General features: G+C 58.3%; 5 protein-coding genes across 5 annotated transcripts; 4 read left to right on the forward strand and 1 right to left on the reverse strand.

The window, feature by feature from the left end:
* Positions 1-187: 187 nt before the first annotated feature.
* DCS_07796 (uncharacterized protein) lies at positions 188-739 on the forward strand (the record flags this gene model as incomplete). Its single annotated transcript, XM_040805080.1, has 2 exons — positions 188-235; positions 302-739. 2 exons carry the CDS (start codon positions 188-190, stop codon positions 737-739), a joined length of 486 nt encoding a protein of 161 aa, XP_040655184.1.
* Positions 740-1,065: 326 nt separating this feature from the next.
* On the reverse strand, positions 1,066-2,178 carry DCS_07797 (uncharacterized protein; the record flags this gene model as incomplete). The annotated part of the gene is made up of 1 exon (XM_040805081.1): positions 1,066-2,178. One exon carries the CDS (start codon positions 2,176-2,178, stop codon positions 1,066-1,068), a length of 1,113 nt encoding a protein of 370 aa, XP_040655185.1.
* Positions 2,179-4,033: 1,855 nt separating this feature from the next.
* Positions 4,034-5,623, forward strand: DCS_07798 (ZIP metal ion transporter; the record flags this gene model as incomplete). Its single annotated transcript, XM_040805082.1, has 4 exons — positions 4,034-4,066; positions 4,134-4,150; positions 4,212-5,339; positions 5,419-5,623. 4 exons carry the CDS (start codon positions 4,034-4,036, stop codon positions 5,621-5,623), a joined length of 1,383 nt encoding a protein of 460 aa, XP_040655186.1.
* A 2,349-nt stretch (positions 5,624-7,972) lies between these two features.
* Positions 7,973-10,224, forward strand: DCS_07799 (uncharacterized protein; the record flags this gene model as incomplete). The annotated part of the gene is made up of 4 exons (XM_040805083.1): positions 7,973-8,437; positions 8,501-9,102; positions 9,157-9,925; positions 9,982-10,224. The coding sequence occupies 4 exons, from the start codon at positions 7,973-7,975 to the stop codon at positions 10,222-10,224; spliced, it is 2,079 nt and encodes a 692-aa protein (XP_040655187.1).
* A 1,259-nt stretch (positions 10,225-11,483) lies between these two features.
* Positions 11,484-12,941, forward strand: DCS_07800 (pyruvate dehydrogenase E1 component alpha subunit; the record flags this gene model as incomplete). Its single annotated transcript, XM_040805084.1, has 4 exons — positions 11,484-11,618; positions 11,717-11,850; positions 11,912-12,366; positions 12,430-12,941. The coding sequence occupies 4 exons, from the start codon at positions 11,484-11,486 to the stop codon at positions 12,939-12,941; spliced, it is 1,236 nt and encodes a 411-aa protein (XP_040655188.1).
* Positions 12,942-12,974: the final 33 nt, after the last annotated feature.

Here is a 12,974-nt window from a genome sequence, read left to right on the forward strand (position 1 = left end):
GCGTCCCGCCATTCTCCCCCATACCCAAGCCCCCCTTCCCCTGGACTACAAGCACGCTTCCCGCCTCTTGCATGCCAGTCCCCGTTGCATATTTACCTGTTGCTCTCCGCCCCTCTCCCGTCGTCTCTGCCTCCGCCTTGGCGATTCTCGACCAACCGACAGCCGCGCCCGTTCAACCGTCGTCATCATGAAGTTCTCCACGTTCGCCGTCGTCGCCTGGGCCGCTGCCGTCCAGGTAATACCATGCTTGTCCCGACCAACCTCATCCGTTCTCCGTGCGCTAACGTCATGGTGAATGCAGGCCAACCCTGAGCCCACACCGATGCCTGACATCATCGCCGACGCGTCCAGCTTCATCGGAAACGCGATCCCCAACGCGGCGACCTTCATCAGCGGCATCGCCCCCGCGGCAGGTGGCATCATCTCGGACGCCAAGTCGATCGCGAGCAAGGTCGTGCCCGGCCTCGGCTCCGAGTGGGCCAGCATCACGAGCAGCTTCGGCGCCAAGCAGTCGAGCCTCAGCAGCGTCCTCGCCACCGCCACCGACAACGCGGTCAAGAGCAGCATCAACGCCGAGCTCAGCAAGGCCGCGGCCGGGCTCGCCGCCGCCAGCAACAGCCTCGTTGCCGCCGCCACCACCACCTCGAGCAGCTCGGCGGGAGCGGCGGCGCCTGCGCAGACGGGCGTCGTCGCCATCGGTGCCCTCCTAGGCGGTGCCGCCGTCCTCGCCAACATGTAGAGGGAAAATGATGGCTCGTCGTCACTTGCGACGACGGATGACCAGAGACGCCAGCCAAGGCGCGATCCGAAGCCTCGATCCGAGCCAGCATTTTCCGGGGCCGACGCACGAGCTTTGTCAAGCAACAAGGATGAGATTCGCGTCATCTCCGAACAACGTTCATTTGGGGGCAGTGGAAACGGACGGACGGACGGACGGACGGCCGACCAACAGGCCAACGTTGCTCTTCGTCGAAGCTGCGGATGACGGTGCACGAGTTTGAGCCCGTCGTCATGTGCATCACGAGGCAGACGCAAAATGCACCATCGTTTCTCGAACGCGTAATCTCATCCTTTGTCCGCCCGCAACTCTCGCCACAGTCGGTCAATGATCTGGAATATGGCCGTCACGTCTCTCATGATGTCGTCGTCCACTTGCCCGCCCAGCCGTTGCTGAATCTTGTCGGGGTGCCACCGCACCCGCTCCTCCTTGAGCTTGGCCTCGAATGCGCCCTCGCCCACCTCGGCGAGGTTCAGGCCCTGGGTGAAAAAGGTGCGGACGTGCTGCTCGTCAATGCCCATGCGGCCGCTCTTGTTTGGCCACGGGAGATTCGGAGGCGAGCCGTCCCACCCGGCCCAAGCCGACGTGTACTTGTCCCACAACTCGGCCCAGGCCTTGCGCTCCCTGCGTTGCTGTCCGCGACGCAGGCTACGCTCCATTTCCTCTCGGATCGCGCCGTCCCTTCTCTCGCACTCCTCCTGCGCCTTGCGCCTCTCGTGCGATTCTTTCTCTCGTCGGCTCCGAGCCTCCTCCCGTCGCGCCTTCTCCTCCAGCAGGCCGGCGTGAGTCTTTTCAAACATCTTCTGGCGCACGTACGCCGAGTACTCCTCGTCCGTCATGCGCTCCAGCTCACCCTGCGGCCCAACCTTGTCCTTGGCGTAGACGTGGATCGGCTGGCCGTAGACGTGCTCCCAGTACATGGCCGCATCGTCGTCGGCCATGGCGTCGAAGAGTGATTCCCGAAAGGCGGCATCCGGGTCTAGGGGTGCGGCTTCGTGTATGTTGGTAGGCGTCGGCGATCTGCGTCGGCGGCGGCGGCCGTGTCGGTGACGACGGTGGCTGTCACGCACGTCACCTTCGACTTGGGCATCTTCGCGAACCGCGTCGGGGTCGGAGGAACGGTGGCGATGCCGCCGACGCTGTCCGTCTTTCTTGAGCTTTAGTCGGGTAGGCCTCGGCTGCAGCGTGTCCGCATGCTTGCCATCGGGTTCACCACGCGTCGGAGATGCGTCTCGAGTAACGGTGGACCGGCGGCGGCGTCGGTGACTGCTTCGGTCGTCTCTGCTCCGACTGCTGCTCCGGCTTCGGCTTCTCCGTCCGCTTCGATCTTTGACGGGTCTATCTTGGTTCAAGGATGACAAAAGATACTGCCTCCTGTCCGATGGGCGCGCGTCGCACATGGCCACAACAGTACATCATCCTCGTCTCCAATTCTGTCGCAGCGACCAGCACTGGATGGGAAGCGTTGGAGTCGGGAGGCGTTGGACGTTGGGTCTGGTTGAAGGAAGAAAAAAACAGCAGATGCCGTACGAAAATGGGTGGACGTTGGCCAAGTGGATTCTGGCTGGCTAAGTCGATGGGTTGTGATGGGTACTACTTAGGTGTACTCCGTACAGTAAGTAAGTACGTCCTTAAGGTACTTAATTACATGTACTCGAGCTACTACTACATCTACTACTATAATTGCGGAGTTTCAATACTTTCAGCACATGCCTGCCTCCACTTATGGAGGAGTGCAGAGTACTTACATGTACTTGCTTACAACGACACCCTGTAGTGCTCCGTACTTGGACACCAACAAGTATTAATGTTACTGTACAATAATTGCTCCCTAGTACTGTACTCCGTAGTATTCTGCATTATGACTTGACAAAAACTTGCTTGCTACCAATATCGCGAGTACTGCACACCGAAGTAAGTAATACTGTTCAAGCTACAGCATTCATCAAAGCACTGTCCTCCGTACCATGCAGATTTTGCACGGAGCCTGGGTACAGTACTAGGTAGTTACTTAGATGTTGCAAGTATTATACCAGTACAGGATAGACTCCAGTGCGACGCAGCTACTGTACTTAGGTGTACGTACATCTGCATGTACGGAGTACACGTACGTACAGTACAGTGAAATTACAATACAAACACAAGTACTCCGTAAGTACTTACAGTAAGTTGTCATTACAGTACATACTTAAGTACAGGACTTAGGTGTACTTGCACTCCGTACTATTAGTCCTTTATTCCTTGGTTAACCGCACTCGCATGCGCATGGTAATGCTACCTAGACAAGTAGTTGTAGTTGTAAATATACTGTAGGCGTACCCAAGTACATGTACCGTATTTACAAGTAATACCTGCGTAGTATATACATCAAATGCCTCTGCACCTGTCGCCGGTACTTATTTTCAGGCTATTGCTACTACCCCTGAGAGGTCCAGGAGGTGCCTCCCTTGGCTTATAGTCGGGCACATCGACATGCGCTACTTGTAAACGCAAGTAAGTATATGGAGTAGTGCCGAGCAGAATACATGTGCGGTTCGGAGTACTTGCATTGTTGCACCTTTGGTACTCCGTGCTCCGAATGGGGTACGCTGAAGGTAATATTAATACTTGTACAAAACAAAGCGCACCTCCTCAGGCGCTTGGCCAGGTACTTGGCATTGCTGGCCGTTGCGCACTTGCACCAGACGCCGAGGCACTCGGAGTGAGTAGTCAGCCAATGTAACCAGTCAGTGGTGCCTGGGAGTGGAGACGCGCAGACACCAGGACGCCAGGGCGCCAGCCTCCATTCAGCACCAACCGCGGCGAGTCGCGCAAAGTGCCGCAGGGAGCGAGCTGGCCGGCGAGCGGGCCGAAGGGGTGTTCGTTGCCGAGAGCTGCAATAGGGTGGATTGTGGACGCCCTGATTGCTGCTGGCTTGTCGCAGAGGCGCAAGGAAGCCAACCCATCTATTACCTCCACGTTGACGTTACGCGTTTGATGCCCTCCACCTGCCACCTACTCCTAATTACTCCCTACCCCCTACTCCCTATTGTCCGCTACCTCCTCGCAACCTACGATTACTGCCTCGTCTATTCTCGTCTGGTTCTCGACACCGGCCGGTGCTAGTTCTGCCCTCTTCATTCGTACACTCAACCGAGCCGCGGTGATGGTGACAATGTCACGCAGCGCATAATCAGATCCCGCCTCATCATCTCATTCGCTGCACCCGAGTCCCAGCGCAACAACAAAGGACGACAAAACGCAAGGTATCCCATCATGGGGGGCATGCTGCTCCTTCTGGCGCTATGCGTACGTCCGCCACTCTCTTCCGCCTGCCTGTGAAGATTCGGCTCTGGCTGACAATGTACCCGTCCAGGTGGTCATGGCTTTGGCGTGAGTGGAGGGCCCTCCATCCTGACCGTCGGCCTTTGGGGAGCCTCGCTAACCTTGCCAGCTCGTTCTTCGCCGGAGCTCTGCCTCTATCCATGACATTGACACAGTCGCAGCTGCGCCTGATAACCAGCATCGGTGTCGGCATCCTCGTCGGCACCTCCCTCATTGTCATTATTCCCGAGGGGATCGAGGCCGCCGCCATGGCAACATCGCCCTCCCACATCCACAACGCTCGCAGCTTGGCAACGAGGGCCCCTTGGAAGTTTGCCATGGAAAAGCGACAGGTTCACGAAAGCACGACGCCCGCAATCGTGGCCGCGAAGCGCGACGCGGTGTCGGGCGATGCCCTGCGCCAGTTGGTATCCAACGCCGCGACGCCCTTGACGGCCCCTGCATCGGTGAGGAAGAGAGAAGGCGGGCGGGCGGTCGACGACTCTGAGCCCGCCACCACGATGCCAAGAAAGGTCGCCGGAGAGGGCGAAGAGGACAAGGGCGAGGGCAAGAAGGGGAAGGAGAAGGAAAAGGAGAAGGAGAAGGAAAAGGAGAAGGAGAAGGAGGGCGACGAGGAGGGCGGTGTCGAGGGCGACGGGGACGGGGACGGGGACGGAGATGCGAAGCACGAGGAGCACTTCAGCATCCCAGGCTTCGAGGTTGGCTTTTCCATGGTCTTGGGCTTCGTCCTCATGTTCCTCATCGACAGAATACCCCGGCACGCGACCGAGACCTTTCAATCCAGCGCCGAGACGACGCACATGAGCCTCGATAACCTCGGAAGCGGCGATGGCGCCGGCGATCCCGAATCCGTCGGCTTCCTCGACACTCTGGCGCCGACGCCGAGAAGCTCGCGCAGCATGGCGACGACCATGGGACTCGTCATCCACGCGGCCGCCGACGGCATCGCCATGGGCGCATCGTCGGCCTCGTCCAACATGAGACTGGGCTTCATCATCTTCATCGCCATCATGATTCACAAGGCCCCTGCCGCTTTTGGATTGACCTCGATACTCCTGCGGCAAGGGCTGTCGAAGCGTGCGGCGAGGGGACACTTGATCATCTTCAGCCTCGCCGCCCCCGCCGGCGCCTTGTTGACCGGCATGCTGGTCAGAGTCCTGGGCGGCGACCACATCGAGGGCGAGCACGGCCAGTGGTGGACCGGCATGCTGCTGCTCTTTTCCGGCGGGACATTCTTGTGAGTGACGCGACGCCTGCCTTCCCGACCGATGTCGGTCAGCGCCCGAGATGGGTCCCGAGTTGCTGACGGACGGCAGATACGTCGCCATGCATGCCATGCAAGAAGAAGGTTCCCTGCAGCCGGTCAATGAGCTTGGTCCGGGAACCAACGGCTACACGGAAGGGCCGTCGGCGAACGGGCAGCGGAAGATGAGGGGTCCTCAGATGCGCGACACGCTCGCCACCGTGGCGGGCATGTTTTTGCCGCTCGTCACGCAGCTGGGGGGGCACCACCACCATTGAGTTTCGGCGTGCAACTGTTTAGCCGTGTGAGGGGATGCGAGGGGATGCGAGGGGGTGCGAATGGGACGCGTGTGGGTTTTAATGGGGCCGCCGGTGCTGATCACAACCAGAGGGAGGTCCCCTCGTCGCCATGACGGCGATTGCTTCCGCATCGCGGTGCTGTCAAGGCAGTCAAAGCAATGTGGGTGAGCGCTGCACTGCTCGGTTGCGATGAGGGAGTGCTCGAATTGTCTAGATGGATAGATTGCGCTCGTGTGCAAACTTCGAATCGCTCGGGTCGCTTGTCCACCTCTTGCCGCACTCCATACGCCGGACAGACGGGTGGGACGATTTCTCTGGCAGAGCCTTGGCCTGGCGAGCATCTTGAATGGAGCAAATTCAACATCTTCAGAGGTTGCCTCGGTACGGACTGCTCTCGCGCGAGTCTCCATGTGCTTCGTCCGTTCTGACTTGGAACTGAGGGCGACTTGGTATGGCGTGGCCTCCGCAGGAATCCAGGCCTCAGACCCCTGAACCCCTTGATGCGAGCAACGGCAAGGTGCATGCCTCCGTGTCCTGCACAAAGGACAATAAAGGCCTTCGGTACCTAGCCTCGTATGGATTGCCGGACCGAGGGAATCAGTGCCTGGGCCGCCAGCACAGGCTGATTCAGAAACAGCCGTCCACTGGGACCCGTGCCGCACGCGCATGCCTGGTGCAGGGGCGAGCGCTCCAAGCTTCATTGCCAAACTCGCGACTGGGATGTATGCACTCCGTTATACCGGAGTACATTGGGAGCGGCAGGTATCTGCAGGTACCTGTGTGTCAACCAGTAGTGGAAGTCTATAGGTGCCTAGCGAGTAATTACATTAAGCAGAACCTGGCAACTGCATCGAGGGGGTGACTGTACAAGTGCGGAGTAATACTTGAAGCAAATACAGGCATACTACTCCGTACAAGTACAGTGCTTTGGTCGGTACCAACCGGACTTCAACTGCCCAGTTGTCAATTCTCGGTAAAGACAGCTACTGTACTCCGTACATGTCCAAGTAATACTCCGTACAGACTACTACTGCATTGGGTACCAAATACTAACCCACTAACCTACTACACCTACTACTACCTGTTGCTAAGGCATTAAGCGTGTACAGTGCAAAGTCAGTCTTACCACTAGGTACTGCCTACCTACAGGACGTACTGTAGGTATGAAATATGACTGCGGAAGGCATTGATACTTGCACTCTTCTGCATGTTCATGCTCCTCATTCATCGTCAAAGGAACTGATCAAGCACTATTAACTATTACTCCGTACGCCCTACTGGTTAGTTTTTGCTCGACTGCTACGCCGTATGTACGGTACGAAGTAGGTATTGAAACTTGTAGTGCTTTCATACCACTATTGTTTCTGCAATTGTGCTGTGCTTACGGAGTACATGAACAAGCATTGCTTCCCGGGAGGCAAGTACTTACAGTAGCCACCCTGAGGGTACATTGCACCCACTAGTGCGCTGCCTCTCGTCTCCACCATGACGGACGCGAAACTCATAGCATCTCTGGTTTCTGATCTGCCCATCATCCACATCGTGTCCCGTTCCACGCCCCCTCCCCCCCGCGCCCCATTATATCGCATCTTCCTTCCCACCTCGCATCCCCTGCTCGTCCTGCCTTTCGCTTGGCGGCAGCAGCAATCGGAGGGGACGCGCTCGACCTGCTGTCTTCAAGCCTTCGCACTCGTCTCGCTCCTAGGCGTAGAAGTGAGCAAACTGACGAGGGGGTTTTATCGACCCCCGGTATCAACCCCCCAGCATTCACGCAAAACTCCCCTTCGCACGCACGCTCGTGCTCAAAAGTCGCCATCCTGGTCCGCCGCATTCCCCATCCGCCAGGGAGCGGCCGAAAAAGGGCATCGCATCGGCTGCGTTCAAGACAGTGAACAATAACTACCCTTCGTGGACGCGGCTAATCCCACCCATGCCATTTGCGGCCACTGCCACGGTACGTACGATATCTGTTCCCGCCATTAGCGCCCCCCCCCCCCCCCCCTCTCAATAGGCCGTCTCGGTCTCGCCCTCGGACTCGACATGCATCCATCTCATGAAACAGCCCTCCTCCCTCAATGCCGAGCCTCGCCACGCTTCCCATCGGATTCCGACTGCCTCGTTCCTCATTCAAGCCTTCATCCCAGCACGCTCCGGTGCAGAGCATGGTACATTAGCTGACATGTCCCGCGCCGCTCTCCGTTAAGGCGCCTCATCCGCTGCAACCTGCACGCCGTCCGTGTTGCGGCATCACCCTGCCCTGCCCTGTCCGCGTCCGCCTTGTCACATCGGCCCTCGCTGCGAGGCGGCGAACGGCTTGACCTCTAGGCCATGGCCGGCTTCGACCAACCCATGAGCTTCTCCCAGAGAAGAGGGAGTATCCTGAACGACGACGAGTTCGCTCTCAACTCGGCGAGCGGTTCCAACTCTCGTCGAGAAAAGCTCCCCCGACAGTTGCGACAGACGAGGGGCCCGCCGACACCGAGCATGCCCACGCCTACCGCCGAATTTGACCAGCAGGTTACCGGCTCCCCGCCGCCCCCTCCGACGCCTGCCGCCTCGCCCGGGCCTGCGCACTGCCAACCCGACTGGAGCGACGCGGCCGAGGAGGAAGAATTCTTCCTCTCCAAGGTCCGCCAACACTTCAGGAACTGCTCCGGGCCGCAGCGGACGAGGGTTCTCGCCGACCTGCTCAACCTCTGTACCAGTCAGCAGCTGAGCTTTGTTCATCAATTCGTCAGCCCGCTCCTGAAGAAGGACCCCTTCACGAGCTTACCCAACGAGCTCTGCCTGCGGGTGAGAGCCCATCATCGTGTCTGACCACGGCCCCGAGCCTCTCCAGGCTGACCCCCGTCGCAGGTTCTGTCCTTCATCGACGACCCGAAAGTCCTCGCCCGGGCATCCCAGGTCTCGAAGCGGTGGCGGGACCTCCTCAGCGACGACATGACGTGGAAGAACCTCTGCGTCAAGCACGACTACGGCAGGCGACTGTCGGACGCTCACGCGCCATCTACCGTCGTCCCCGTGAGGCTCTCCGCCCCTACGTTTGCCAGCGCCGACGCCGACATGTCAAGCAGCAGCTTCCCCGGCTCCTGCTCCATGGCCGGCCACTCAACCGGCTCCCGCAGCTTCGACGGCGCCACGGCAAGACCCAATATTCGCTCGTACAAGTCTCATTTCAAGCAACGCTATCTCGTCGAGGCCGCTTGGAGATCGGGCGGCACGAGCGTTCACAGGAACATCACCCAGGAGGGTGGCGTCGTCACGAGCCTGCATCTGACGCCAAAGTACATCATCGTGGCTCTCGATAACGCCAAGATCCACGTTTTCGACACAAAGGGCGACTCGCAACGCATCCTTCAAGGCCACGTCATGGGAGTCTGGGCCATGGTACCCTGCGAGGACGTCCTGGTCAGCGGTGGCTGCGACCGCGATGTGCGTGTCTGGGATTTGAAGACGGGGTACGAGCACCTCGGAAGCCCCCCCAATCTCTGTCGATGCTAACCTGGCGCCAGCGCTTGCTTGCACACCCTGCGTGGACATACATCGACGGTGCGCTGCCTCAAGATGGCAGACGCCAATACCGCCATCTCCGGCTCTCGAGACACCTACCTCCGAATTTGGGACATTCGGGCAGGCGTCTGCAAAAACGTTCTCATGGGTCATCAGTCGAGCGTCAGATGCCTGGAGATCAAAGGCGACATCGTCGTTTCCGGCAGCTACGACACTTTTGCTCGAGTATGGAGCATATCGGAGGGCCGATGCCTGCAGACGCTGCAGGGCCATTTTAGTCAGATATACGCCATTGCCTTTGACGGCAAGAGGGTCGTGACGGGGAGCCTCGACACGAACGTGCGCGTGTGGGATCCTCTCTCTGGGTACCTTTCCTCGGCCACCTGTCCTGCGCAGGAGCCCATCGCTAACGTGATGGACAGCGAATGCCTTGCCATCCTTCAAGGTCACACCTCCCTTGTCGGCCAGCTGCAAATGCGAGGCGATACCTTGGTGACCGGCGGCTCGGACGGCTCCGTTCGAGTCTGGTCGCTAGAGAAGATGTGCCCCATTCATCGGCTCGCCGCCCACGACAACAGCGTCACGAGCCTGCAGTTCGACGACGCTCGTGTCGTCAGCGGTGGCAGCGATGGCCGAGTCAAGATTTGGGATTTGAAGACGGGGCATCTCGTGCGAGAGCTCATCGCCCAGGGTGAGGCTGTATGGCGCGTCGCTTTTGAGAAGGAAAAGTGCGTTGCTCTCGCTCTGAGACATGGTCGAACCGTCATGGAGGTGAGGATATTGTCCCCGGTGATTTCCCTTGGGACCGCGAGGACTGATGACGACAGGTTTGGTCCTTTTCTCCACCGGAGGAGATGCTGTACGACCGCCCGCTCCCGCTTCAGCAGCGCGTTCTTGAAGCCGACCCGAGTCGTCCCCTGAGTGCCATGGCTCTTGACTACCGGGCTGGCGATCCAGCTATTACCACCACCGGTCGCGACGCGTCGACGCAGGATGTCGACATGGAAGACGCCGCCCCATCGACGTCCCCGATACCAGCCGACAGCAAAACCTTCTTCGACGACAGATAGACAGCGCGGGACGATGCCAGCGCGAATGAACCCCCAACCCCCAACCCCCCCGAATTTCAGGTGCAGCAGGCGCAAACTCAACCTCCCTCGCTGAAACTCACCGTCGGCACAAGGGTCAAGCCGCGCCACGAGCGCGCATTGGGCTCTGTTTTATACTACAATGGAGCGCCAGGTTAGGGAAATCGAGTCGATCTGGGGCAGGCAGCATGTACCGGCATTGCAGCGTTATGTTATTCAAGCAAGCCAATATAGGAGAAGGGAATGCCACCTCATACCCAATCACGGCCTATAGAGAGGGGTTTCGGGGGGGCCGAATGCGGTCAGAGGTCGAGCGTTGCCCTCATGGGCAATATTGCACTGGCGATACCAATTCAGGCATGGAAATCACCATCAACATAATCACAATCACGGCTCCCTTTCCTACTTGTAGCTACATCCAGGCGGAGGATCGCCCAAGGCGCCGACGAATGAAAATTTTACACACTCCCTCAGTACCATTTGTTCATGCGATGGTATGACGTCGGGTATTTTGGAGGCACTGACATCATTTGAATTGCCTTGGCTGTCGTTTATGAGGGCAACGGCAGCGCACTCGCTTCCATATGTGCATGCATGTAGTACGCACTGCGTAAGTACTCTCGCTGGTAGAAAATCGGGTTAACAACCCATCGATATCAACGCATTATTGCTTACTCGCAGACGTAATCAAGTACGTGTCGGTCAGCCTCCTCCCAGCGACCTTCCATGCCACCTTGGGGTCGCAACATCGACCTGAAGTACCAAAATGGATGGCCATTATCATTATTACTGTACGGAGAACAGTCACCTACTACGGAGTACTTGTACAAGTACATGCACTCAGACGTACAGTAAGTACTCCGTACTGGAGGTGTAGGTACTGTATTAATACTTGTAGTCGCAACTCGTAAGTTCTTGGCAGTACGGAAGTACTTGAGTATACATGTATTAAGTACTTATACCGTGCACTGGGCTCATAATATTTACATGTACGGAGTACGGAGTACCTTGTACACGCATAGTATTCTGCAAGGAATACTCAAGCACTAAGCGCGTCGGTTGATGTTGCATCACGTGGATCATGCGCTAAGGCTATTTTGTCCTGGCGTCTTTGAGACTGAGCTCAACACCCAACGCTGAGAAATTTCCGAGCTCCGTTGACGGACCAAGATTCATATTCCGGCTTCTCCGACCAATTCCCCCTCGACCCAATTGACCGGAGGCTTCTCCAGGCCGCCACGATGTTCTCCAGAGCCGTTCGAGTTCCCAGGGCGGTGTCTCTAGGCGCCAGCGCCCGGGCAGCACCCTTTGCTCTGGCTGCTCGCTCCGTCACCACCGACGCAGCTTCTGCTTCTTTGAGCCACTCCGTCCCTCAGGTGAGATGACTGTTGCGCGTCGCGATCGTGGAATCTCTACACGAGAGCCTCTGGATCGTTCATGCCTTTGCGATGCCCGCTGACCATTTCCGACGCAGTCCGACGTTGAGCCCTTCCAGGTCACACTCAGCGATGAGAGCTTCGAGACATACGAGTTGGACCCGCCACCCTACACCATCGAGGTGACCAAGAAGGAGCTCAAGCAGATGTACTACGATATGGTCACCATCAGGTACGCCCTCAACGGCGGCGCCCTCGGAAACTTGTCTGTTGCTTATCTGACAGCGTCGCAGACAGATGGAGATGGCCGCCGACCGCCTGTACAAGGAGAAGAAGATTCGTGGTTTCTGCCACTTGTCCACCGGACAAGAGGCCGTTGCTGTCGGTATTGAGCACGCCATCACGAAGGAAGATGACATCATCACGGCCTATCGATGCCACGGCTTCGCCCTGATGCGAGGCGGTACCGTCCGATCCATCATCGGAGAGCTTCTGGGCCGCCGCGAGGGTATTGCCTACGGAAAGGGTGGTTCCATGCACATGTTCTGCAAGGGATTCTACGGTGGCAACGGCATCGTCGGTGCCCAGGTCCCTGTCGGAGCCGGCCTGGCCTTCGCACACAAGTACAAGGACAGCAAGACGGCTAGCATCATTCTCTACGGCGATGGTGCCAGCAATCAGGGTCAGGTTTTCGAGGCCTTCAACATGGCCAAGCTGTGGAACCTCCCAGCGCTGTTTGGCTGCGAGAGTATGTTTCCCCTCTCACCCGAGACGCCCGGGACGGCCGCGGGTTGCTGACTGGTCGACATAGACAACAAGTACGGAATGGGTACCTCCGCCGCTAGGTCATCCGCCTTGACCGATTACTACAAGCGTGGACAGTACATCCCCGGCCTCAAGGTCAACGCCATGGACGTCCTGGCCGTCAAGGCAGCCGTCAAGTACGGCAAGGAGTGGACTGCCGCCGACAAGGGTCCCATGGTGCTCGAGTATGTCACCTATCGCTACGGCGGTCATTCCATGTCTGATCCGGGCACCACCTACCGTACCCGTGAGGAGATCCAGCGGATGCGCTCAACCAACGACCCCATCGCCGGCCTGAAGCGGAAAATCCTGGAGTGGGAGATCACAAGCGAGGATGACCTGAAGAAAATCGACAAGGATGCACGGAACCACGTCAACGAGGAGGTTGCTGCCGCCGAGGCCATGGTCGTTCCCGATGCCAAGCCGTCCATTTTGTTTGAGGACATCTACGTGCCGGGAAGCGAACCGCAGTACATCCGCGGGCGAACTCCCGACGAGAACTTCTACTTTTCCAAGTAGGCAATGACCTGGCGCGGTGCAGCCCTATAAGGA

Source organism: Drechmeria coniospora, chromosome 03 (assembly GCF_001625195.1).
Source record: "Drechmeria coniospora strain ARSEF 6962 chromosome 03, whole genome shotgun sequence".
In the NCBI taxonomy this organism is placed as follows: domain Eukaryota; kingdom Fungi; phylum Ascomycota; class Sordariomycetes; order Hypocreales; family Ophiocordycipitaceae; genus Drechmeria; species Drechmeria coniospora.